General features: G+C 44.2%; 1 protein-coding gene across 1 annotated transcript; it reads left to right on the top strand.

Annotated features, from left to right (window-relative positions):
- The first annotated feature begins 9,995 nt into the window (after window positions 1-9,995).
- LOC138796448 (vomeronasal type-2 receptor 26-like) lies at window positions 9,996-10,799 on the top strand. Its single transcript, XM_069976052.1, has one exon. The coding sequence runs from the start codon at window positions 9,996-9,998 to the stop codon at window positions 10,797-10,799; it is 804 nt and encodes a 267-aa protein (XP_069832153.1).
- The last annotated feature ends 616 nt before the right edge of the window (window positions 10,800-11,415 follow it).

Genomic DNA, 11,415 nt, shown 5'->3' with positions numbered 1-11,415 from the left:
CAGTGCATTGCATTGTATTATATGGGCAGATAGAAGATCGCTGCTGCATTGATATATAGTTTGGCCAAGAGACACAAAGGAGCGGAATAACACTGATCCCAATCACAGGGATGATAGATGGGGTGACCTTCTCTAAACGTCAGTGAGGTTAAACCATATCCCGACAACTCAATGTTGATGCTGAATGCCGACACGTGATGGGAAATGACCCCAGCTTCCCGTACTGTATATTGTCCTTATGCTTTGAATATTGATAGGCTCTTGTCCATATGATATTGATAGGCTCTTGTCCATATGCTTTGAATATTGATAGGCTCTTGATAGGTTTTTCTTCTCCTTTCGCCCCCAGTGTACATAACAGAGAATACCAGCAGCTCCAGGCTTTTATATTCACCATTGATGAAATAAACAGGAGCCCCCATATCCTTCCCAATATCACCCTGGGGTATCATGTGTTTGATTCCTGTGGAAATATAAGAAAAATGTTAAAAGACGTCCTGCATATAATGTCCATGGGTAGGATTATGGTCCCTAACTATTCCTGCAGGAAACACTGGAACCTGGCCGGTTACATCGGAGACCGAGATTCCTCCACTACGATACCAATGGCGCAGTTATTGAGCATTTTCGGATATACTCAGGTAATCGCCTTTTTAAACTATTTTTCTCAATGTGATATCCAGTGTATATTCTAAGATACATAAATCACTTCATGTACAAAAAAACTTACTCCAAAAATTTCTGGAGTCCTGGTCACTAGGTGTCTCCCTTCTCTACAAACTGCTGTCCACTGCCTGCTGTTATGGCAATTCTGTCTCCAGCAGTAGACCTAACCTATATGGAACACAGGGGATGAGAATGGGGCTTAGTATAGGGAAGAAAGAGAAAGTTTTGGCTGTGTACCATATTTTGGCAGCTGTTCAGTGTGATCCTATTACTATTTGTACACAGTGCTGCCTCCTGAATTTAGTCTCATATCTACCCAGCTGTCTATTGTGTCCCTATTACTGTTTGTGAACAGTGCTGCCTCCTGAATGTAATCCCATCTCCACCCATCTGTACATTGTGTTCCTATTACAATTTGTCCACAGTGCTGCCCCCTGAATTTAATCCTATCTCCACCTTTCGTCTTGCTTATCATCATTATTATCAGCAGCAGCATAAGAAACAGTTCGGTACTTACTATAATTCTCTACCCTTTGTGCTGCTGCTGAGCACTGTGTTATGGTGTAACCTAGAAGCTGTGATTGGCCAGACAAGTAAGGGAAAGGAAAGGTCATTGTTTTCTCTACTGGCAAACAGCTCAGCTCTGGTCCTTCCCCCTGAAGTAGAGAGAATGAGAAATAGAAATGCACCATGGAGGGGGCTCTCTTCGGCTGAATCGTGTTATAGTGCCCTTAGGCCTAGGGTATGCAAGAGATCAGGACCAGTCAAGGACATGCAACATGATGACCTGCCTGCTAACATCAATAAGAGAACATGGCCACTTTGAGTGCGAATAGGCAGAAGGGAGAGTTTTTTATTTTCTTGGCACAAAGGCATTACTATTATTGGGTCGCCTAACTACTGTGATGGGGCAAAAAATGGGGGCGGTCATTGGCCACTTTATGTGAGCATGGATCTGTCTATATGTAGCGGCCATTATGTATGGAGGTTTTCCAAGGAGAAACACTTCAATATCTAACCTTGAAAATAATATTCTTATTCTTAGATCAGTTATGGAGCCAGAGATCCACTTCTCAGCAACAGGAAGCTGTATCCAAACTTTTTCCGAACTGTCCAGGACTATGAGACACAACATGTAGCAATTGCAAAATTCATTAAAAGTTTTGGATGGAACTGGGTCGGGATCATAACCTCAGCCGATGACCCCGGAGAACGTGAAGCTGAACATCTGATCCGAACGCTCCGTGAATATGGGATTTGTACTGAATTTACACTTCACATTTCTCTAACAGTATTCTATACAACATATCACCGAGATCTGACATCTTCATCTTCTGAGATTGTGATTTTCTGTGGGACATTAGCAATGCATTTTATAAGGTCACTCAGTTCTATAGCAGATATTCTCAGGCAAAGAACTATTATCCTTCCGGCTTCCTGGTCAATCGCCATAGAACTCATCCACCCTGATATGGATGATAGGATGGATCACAGTTTGGTGTTTTCTCCTTTGATACGTCACATCCCTGGGTTACAAGAACGTTTATCTACTTTTCATCCATCCACTCGACCCCATGATAAGTTACTGGAGGACATCTGGATTTACTTTCATTGGTGCTTCTCAGGAAATAGTAGAAAAAATAAACTCTTTTCATTATTTGCTCATTTACCTCTTCATAACTGTACGGGACGGGAGACATATGAAGGGCTGGTAAACTTTTCTGCCGATCCAACGACCTACAAAGTCTATGTTTCAGTGATGAGTATGGCACACGCCCTCCATGATTTATCCACCTTCTTACACAGAACTGGAGAAAAACATTTGAAAACATTTAAATTCCAGCATAAAGTAAGTAAATGCATTATAAATAGAGATGAGCGAACCGGGTTCGGGTTCGAGTCCATCCGAACGTTCGGCATTTGATTAGCGGTGGATAAAGCTCTAAGCTTTTCTGGAAAACATGGATACAGCCAATGACTATATTCATGATTTCCACATAGCCTTAGGGCTTTATCCAAGTTCAGCAGCCACCGCTAATCAAATGCTGAACGATCGGGTTCTGATCGACTCGAGCATGCTCCAGGTTTGCTCATCTCTAATTATAAATATAGGGAATAAAGGATATGCACCACCTTTGAGAGCAGCTTTCCTTTAAAGGGGTATTACACTGAGGTAAAATACATGTTGAATCATACTCTCCCTCCTGAAGAATAATCCCTTTCATTACCTTTTCTCCTTCCCCCAGTTCTCAGCTGCTGCTTTCTGCTGAAGACACAGAAAACTGTGTGTGAGCTGTTCCCCTCATCTCCCCCTTATCCACCCTCCCTTCCAAAACGGCTTTTGTAAACAACATCCCTGGCCAGCATTCTCTGCAATCTGTAAAGCGGGAGAGTTAACCAAAGGTCAAGATACTTGTGACCTTACTGTGATTAACCCTTCCGGCACTACAGAGTGCAGAAACAGCCGGCCAGGGACACTGTTTACATGACCTCCAAGGGAGGCTAACAAATCACAGGGGATTTCACGCTGCCTGTTCCGCAGTGAAATACCCTTCAATACTCTTTCTTGTCATTTTTCTTTACATACAGTGAATTTTTCACACTCACATACCTACCGCTGCAGGGCTAATATGTTACCTATCTGCACTCCTGCTTATTTTTCTGGCTTCTGACTTCCGGCAGTGGCTGTGGCGGGGCAGTGTGTGGTGTCCCACCACAGGTGTTGCTATTGGCCCCCCCCCTTCACAAAAGCCTGTACTTATTGTAAGTAAGTGGTGATGTAGTAGTAGTGATAAAGTTTTGCCACAAGATGTCGCTATTGTAAGTGAATGTACTTAGTTGCTGCACAGCTGAAGTATGAAAAGGGTTATTGTTTGCTTATAAGTCACATGGATCTGTGGACCAATGAGAGTATCTTCTTCTGTCCTATCATCTCCTTCTTTACTTCTTCTATATGCACTCTTCACCCATTTACAACACACCTTATAAGGGGTGGTAGCTAGGAAGTCACCTGGGTAGAGGAAGTGTAGTGGTCTTTGTAGCTAGACTCTGTAGAGACAGGACGCACCTGGCAGTTTCTCCTCAAGTAATTCCACTTGACACTATGCAGTGTTAACCCCTTCCTTGGAGAGAACAAGTCAGAGATCATCTTAACCCATGCCGTGGACTAGGAGAGTCACAGTGCAGGACAGTATCCACAAGAGCAGAAAGCTAGGAACTGATCAGGATAGAGCAAAGTTGCTAGAAGCCTATGAACTCTACCTCGCTAAGTGGGTGTCAGCAGGGAACCCTCAGCATTCCGCTCATCCCAGGTAACAAGGTCTGGGGCTAGTGTCACCCACTAGGACAGGTCCCCCGACACTGGTAGGGCAATAGGTGGTTCATTCCGACAAGAGTCGATGCACAAACACAAGTATTCTCTCTCAAGTCTTCTTCTATTTTCTACCTCCCACATCCCGGCAGAGCACAGTACTACTTGAGTTGGGACTCTCACAACATCCTCTTCTCTGCTCCTCTGATTCTTCTTTATAACTCTCCACACGCAACCCAGTCAGAACAACTGTACGACCTCCTATACTTTCATCACAGATCTGGATCCTGAACTATTAAAGGGGAACTCCAGGTAGAGGTTAAAAAAAAAGAAACTTCTGCAGAAGCAAAACACGTTACTTACATATCTATCCCAGTTATAAAACTACCAAAAATCCATTTGTTTTGGGGGGTTTTGTTCTGTATTGTGTTTCTGTACTTCATGGTTGAGTAGTTCCCAGAATGCAGTACTGGTTTCAGAATTCAATGCTTTCCCTCAGCTGTTCATCACAGTCCACAGTCCTTGCAGCACCTGCTTCTGGCCGGTCAAAGATGATGAATCACTCAGGGGATTGGGGGATCCAGCCAAGCCTCCTGTGACATCACGCCCTGCCCCCTGTCTGCATCATCAGCCTGTCCTCAGCTAACACACACAATGTGAGACAGAGGCATGGAAGATTTGTCTCCTAAGGGGGGATAGCAGAAGGAGCAGGAGACAATGTGGATTGGCACAGGGGCCATTTTTTTCACTTCCTGGATTTCTATCAGCTACCAGTGTGTCCCTTTAAGTGTTGTATCAAGTGTCAAGTATTCCGTCAATGCACAGCTGTATGTTCTGCTGCACGCAGGTATCTTCAGAGTAAACAAGATTGGCAAACAGACCCTTTCTGTGGGTGGCAGTGCCTATAGTCCGGGTGGGTCTCTACTCCACTCCGGCCCACCGTGATAATAACCCAAGGGACCCAGCGATAGCCCGGCAGGTCACTGACCACAGGGAAAAAAAGGTGTAACCGGCCCCTAAAAATAAAAGCAGGTGTGCCCTCATAACTGGCGTCACTACATACCACCCTAGGGTCCGCCTACATCTCGGCCAACCACCATAAAGCTGGCATCACACTATACTACCTAGCAAGTGACCTGCCGTACCACCTCCATATTACCGCGGGGATGGGTCACCACAAGTGCACTGATTGGCTGAGTGGGACACCAGGGAGCCTGGAGCCCGAGAAGCAACAACTACTACATTCCAATAATTCTGTTTAAGTGCCGTATTTAGGAGCAAGCAAGCTCCGACCTGTCTTGCTGCCTGTTCGCTTGCTGTGCTATTACACACACAGACATCGAGCGGGAAGGCTGCGGGGAGTGTCAGGAGGGGCTGATAGAAGAGAGCAGCGGTCTGATGCCACCACTCCTAATACTCGGAGCAACAGGCAGCAGGTTGTTGCTATCGTGATCTCTTTTTTTTTTTTTTAACTGAAAGAGCTGTTACACTAAAGTCTGTTGGAATGCATGGTAATCGGCCACGTATGGCCGTTATTCATTTGGTGTAATAGTCTATTTCAGTTGTTGCTGTTGCACCATCACCAATACCAATTACTTCCATGAGGTTGAGTTCCCCAATGTCAATATGTTCCTGGTCAGCACCGTTTCTCCTCCTCATAAAAAAAAATGAAGCTTTGTCCTGGTAACATTTGTTCTTTTCTTCGATGCCTTTCATCTTTTATACTTTTCAATATTAATTGTTTTTTGTTTTTTTAAAGCTCAAGTTTTTTCTAAATAAAATCAAATACAAAAGTTCATATATTGAAGACTTGCTTTTTAATGGAAAAGGAGAAATGCTGGAAACCCTGGAGATCATGAATTGGATAAAAGATGCCGTTCAATATCTTCAGTCTATCAGAAATTTTTCTTATCAAAGATACGTGGGAATATTTGAGCCGAGATTTCCAGAGAATGAACAGCTGACTGTCTTCCCCCAGAGGATAAACTGGAGACACGGGAAGGTAAAGGACGACGATTTATAAATGAGAGATGGAAATGGTAAAATGCTTTTTAAGTGGTAAGCGGATCTGATAAATCAAATACTTGAGCTTTGAGCCCTCCGTCACTGCGGTATGGTCATGGAGGCCATTTAGAGAACCTCTCTTGATGAACTGCCCTTTATTCGAAGAATATTGTAGCCCTATAAGCTGCACCACACCCTTGGGCACCAATCGTATAAAGTTGATCATTAATTAAGTCTCTCATTGAAAAGTACAATTGGTGTCGCAAAAAATGAGGGATCAAGTGAACCTGTAGGTGAAAAAATGCGGTAGCTATGGCTTTTTAACCACATGGAGGAAAAAACGAAAGAGCAGAAACAAAATTTGGCCTGGTCATCAGAGGGTTAATACACATAAAAAATAAAATAAAAAAAAAATAATTTTTATATATATAGCGCCAACAGATTCTGCAGCACTTTACAATTCTGGGAGTACATACATCGACATAAATATATAATTATCCATACACGAGAAGTGAGGGCCCTACTCGCATGCACTCACTCCTGCATCCGGCAATGGTACTGTATGCTCACCTGTACATGCCGCCCTGATGTCCTCCTACAGGTCGCCGGTGTCTCCAGCCCGCTCAGCCAATCACTGACTGAACTGAGACAAGGCAGTGCCGTGGCCAACGATTGACTCAGCGGGCTGTGACACTGAAGTGACAGCCCGCTCAGCCAATCACTGGCTGCTGTGCTTTCCTGTCTCAGTCAGTGATTGGCTGAGCGGGCTGAAAGCGGCTGCAGAGGACACTAGAGAAAGAGGACATCGGCGGAGCACTGACAAGTAAGTATGATAAGTGAACTTGGTTCGGTTTGGAAAGAATATGAACTTTGCTTTCCAAAGTTCAGCGAACCTGCCAACCCGATCTTTTGAAACATTTGCTCATGTCTAGCTGTAATCTTGCCCTCTCTTTGGCTTCGAAGCAGCAAAAATAGCAGCTCAGTGCTTAGCTTAACCCCTTTCTTGCTGTGATCCTCCTGCTACTTGTTCATTCCTGAGACAGGCGGGATTCCGTGGTGGAAAGTTCCGCCTGTTTTAGGGTGGGTTCATACTGAGGAATTCTCACGGATAATGTCAGCAGAATTCCGCTGTCTGTCAGCACGCACGGCCGCGCTCAGTATGAACCCACCCTTGCTCAGTGTGAACATAAGCAGAAAAGGTTCAATGTCAGAATCCCTGGTGGTCAATGACAAAGAAGAGGTTGGTGTCCACTGGGTTACTTGCCCCTCCAGATTCCAGTGTTTCCTCTTAGTGTAAAGAGTTGAAACGAGACAGAAAAATGAATCCCTTCTGTACACAGACTGCTCTGGTCCCCCGGTCCTCAGCAGCTTCATGGTTAGAGATTTGACCTGGTTTTTGATGTGTCAGGGCTGCTGAACCAGTCAGCGGCCGAGTCGGGACCCTTGTAAGGCCTCTGACTGGCTGAGGGGGCTTGACACATGACGTCCTAGGTTTCCTCTCTGGCCTGGAAGAGGCTGGGGACCAGGGGACTGGAGCGGCAGTATGCAGCATCAGCACTGAAGCCAGGGAGGTAAGAGCGTGTTATTTCTTTCAGCCTCCCCCTTCCCTGGCACTTTTACAAAAAAATCTCCCTCCCCGGAGTTGTCCTTTAATGCTGCCCTTTTACTCACAAACTGCTCCTCATCGTCCATCCATAAAAACCATACGCTCTGTTTTTTATTTCCTATAACCTACAGTTAGTGGTTTAAACCATGTTTTCTTTTTATACCCAGGTGCCGAAAGGTTTCTGTTCTACACCGTGTTTTCCAGGAAGTCGCCAAGCATCAAAAGAAACCTATCACAGATGCTGCCATGACTGTGTTCTATGTTCAGAAGGACACGTATCCAGTGTATCCGGTGAATATTTCCTGATTCACAACATAAAAATCATACAAACATTCAGGGGTTGGAACCATGAAATTACTTTTTGACATCTTGTATTGCTACATAAAGTCACAGTGTAACCCTGGCCTTAGATATACAGTTTTTTCTATCTACGGATCCTGAGAACACCAGTCAACTAGTCCCAACTAACGAATGGAGCTGTAATGTCCATGCTCTACCACTGCTCCACTAATAGTCTATAGGACTTCGGAAAGTTGCCAAGCACGCAACTTGGCAATGTTTGGCGGTCCCATAGAAAGTGAATAGACGTTGTCAGACTCTGCTCTGTTGGTGGGGAGAAGAGCAGAGAAATTATACTTATGGCTCTTCCAATTGTCTTCACTATTGCTGTTCAGCCAATCAGCGGCTGCTGTCCTGCCTCAGCCGCTGATTAGCTGAGCTGTGATAGTGAAGACAGTTAGAAGACCACTCCGGTAGGTATACTTTTTCCGCTTTCCCCCCCGTTAAAGTATACCTGTCAAGATCAGACCTACTGGATCAACGGAGAGATCCACTGCTGATCTGCAAGGTTGGGTCTCCATGGATATGATAATGCATTATTTTATGTGTCACTGTATTCAGAGACCCAACCTTCTGGACTAGCAGAGAATCTCTCTGCTCATCTACGAGGTCCGATTGTGACAGGTACAATTTATTAAGGCTGTGGAAATGCATTGTGCTCAGCAGCCTTTCAACAAGGTTTTGTACACCCGATTAGCATGCAGTACTCGCTCCAGTATTGAGTACTTTTGAGTAGCCCGATACTCAAGCGATTACTATACTTGATAGAGCATGCTCGCATGTCTCTAATGGAGACATAATAGCAGCGAGTCTACAACCACTAGAGGGGGTCCACTAAGAATTAAAGATAGCACCTGCAGATATAGGTGAAAAATGCTGTATACAGGTAATATATTTGCCAAGAATAATGCAACTCACTTACATCCATGGCATCCTGGGAATTTAGTTGAGAGTTAGTGACTGACCCCGTACAACATTTTTAAATGTGATACAGTCATAGGATGCCACTTTTTCACAACAATTATACCCTAAAAGTAAAAAAGAAAATGTAAATATTAAAGCGAATGTACCTGCTGGAGATGATGATGGCAGGGGGACACTGAGGGACACAGGAAACTGGAGGGACCCTGAGCATCCCTCTGCCATCATCCTCTCCAGCAGCCACAGTCTGCACAGCTCTGGAAGTCGGGTCGTGACATCACCATTTTATCCAGGAAGTGACATCATCATGTTATCCAGTAAGTGACATCACCTTGTTACCCAGGAAGTGACATCACCATGTTATCCAGGAAGTGACACCACCATGTTATCCAGGAAGTGACATCACCATGTTATCCAGGAAGTGAAGCCTTGATGCAGTAAGTGCAGGGAAAAAAACACTTTATAAGTATTTCCCGTAATAAGTGTATATTGGTGATTTGTATAATTTTTAGGAGGCAATACAATACTTTAATAAAATTTTTCACCGGACTTCTCCTTTAAGTATTGCCCATGTATAGAACGGTACTGGAGTGGGGAAGCTGGTGCCGTGGTCCTTTTTTTTGAACCATGGCCTGATTCCCCTTTACGGTGTATTTCTATTCACGTTGTTCTATGACAGGGCTCTTGACTCTCCAGTGCTTCACCCCCGGCCCGATACCTGTGAATAAAACGGCGCCGTACACTGGTTTGAAAAAAGGACTGCGGAATCAGCTTCCCTACACCATCCCTGTTCTATACATGGGCAATACTTAAAGTGAATGTACCTGATGATACATTTGCTTTATGGGTAGCTTCACACGTACCGTATCAAAGTGGATTTTCTGCTGCGGATCTGCAGCAGATCTGACAGTGCGGATCTGATGTTGTGTTTATTTATTTAGTCAAAGCTGCTGCAGATCCGCAGCAAAAAATCAACTGTGGTACGCTACGTGTGAAGCTACCCTAAAGTTTTTTGTTAAATGTTTTATTTTAATTTTTTTTTCAGATAGTGAAAACTGCAAAAAATGTCCAGATGATCAATGGCCAAATATCAAAAGAGATAAGTGTATACCAAGAACGATAGAGTATCTCTCCTATGATGAGGACACAATGGCTGCCGTGTTCTCCTCCATATCTGGACTATTTCTTATCATAACCGTCTCTGTATCCGGGATCTTCATCTCATTCCTGGACTCTCCGATAGTAAAAGCCAATAATCGCAGCATCAGCTTCATTCTTCTTCTCTCCCTGAAGCTGAGTTTATTCTGTGTCTTCCTGTTCATTGGTCGCCCAGATGATATAACCTGCATGCTACGACAAATCTCCACCGGAGTCACCTTCACTGTTGCCGTGTCTTCCATCCTGGCCAAGACCATTATGGTTTCCATCGCTTTCAAAGCCACCAGACCTGGAAGCCCCTGGAGGAAATGGATGGGGGTAAAGCTGCCCAATTCTGTAGTATTGATCTGCTCCTCTCTTCAGCTCCTGAATGGAGTTATTTGGTTGGGGGTTTCTCCTCCATCTCAGGAGCAGGACATGGACTCTTATCCTGGAAAGATCATCATTCAGTGTAATGAAGGTTCTGTTGGGGCATTTTATTTCATGTTGGGGTATTTGGGGTTTCTGGCAGCGGTGAGTTTTGTTCTGGCCTTTATGGTGAGGACATTACCTGATATCTATAATGAAGCCAAGTACATCACCTTCAGCATGCTGGTGTTCTGCAGTGTGTGGATCTGCGCCATCCCAGCCTATCTGAGCAGTAAGGGGAAGAACATGGTCATGGTGGAGATATTTGCTATATTGGCTTCAGAGATTGGGATTCTGAGCTGTATATTCTTCCCGAAATGCTACAATATTATTAGGAGGCCGAAGATGAACAGTAGGAGGCAGTTCTTACACAAAAATAATATTTGACCTGAAAATACTGAATTTAGAGAAATCCTGTTCTCAGGTCCTTTTTCTGTATCGTCCTGAAATAAGAGCTGAAAACATACGGTTATTAGGATAACAGAATACATGTATTACAATATATAAGGTACAATAAAGGTCATGTGCACTCATAGGAACTTTGCATAGATCAGCAGAACAAGCAAATATTAGAAACTTGGTAATATATCTTATCAGATAAAATACTTCCTTCTCTCCTGTTATCAAAATCTTCCCTCCCCCTTTTCTGCTACACTGTCTTTCACGCTGAAAACTCAACTCTGTACCGTCCTGTTACTAACTGAGGGATCAAGTTAGAAGCAAGACAACTCTATGGAGGAGGGAGGTGGGAAGAGGAGTGCTGATTTTAGGCTGTGCACAGAGACAGTGCAGGATCTCCTCCTCTGTGTGTGCAGACACCATAGACGTTAAAGAGGTTGTCGGAGAAAAATAATTTTTTCTCCTAGTAGCGGGATAAGAAAAATGTAAGAGATATTGGGGGTCCGATCTTTGTACCCCCCACGATCTCTGTATTAGCTTCTTTATGAATAAAGCCAGGTTGCTCTATTCATTCCAGAAACAGCTGAGTAAGCTAGAAGAGCGC

The sequence above is a fragment of the Dendropsophus ebraccatus genome, chromosome 7 (assembly GCF_027789765.1).
Source record: "Dendropsophus ebraccatus isolate aDenEbr1 chromosome 7, aDenEbr1.pat, whole genome shotgun sequence".
Lineage (NCBI taxonomy): Eukaryota > Metazoa > Chordata > Amphibia > Anura > Hylidae > Dendropsophus > Dendropsophus ebraccatus.
This window is presented reverse-complemented; position numbering and strand designations above follow the sequence as displayed.

What these genes read in the sequence shown, in the direction of transcription:
- LOC138796448 (XM_069976052.1), top strand. Translation starts at nt 9,996, where the DNA reads ATGGCTGCCGTGTTCTCCTCCATATCTGGACTATTTCTTATCATAACC.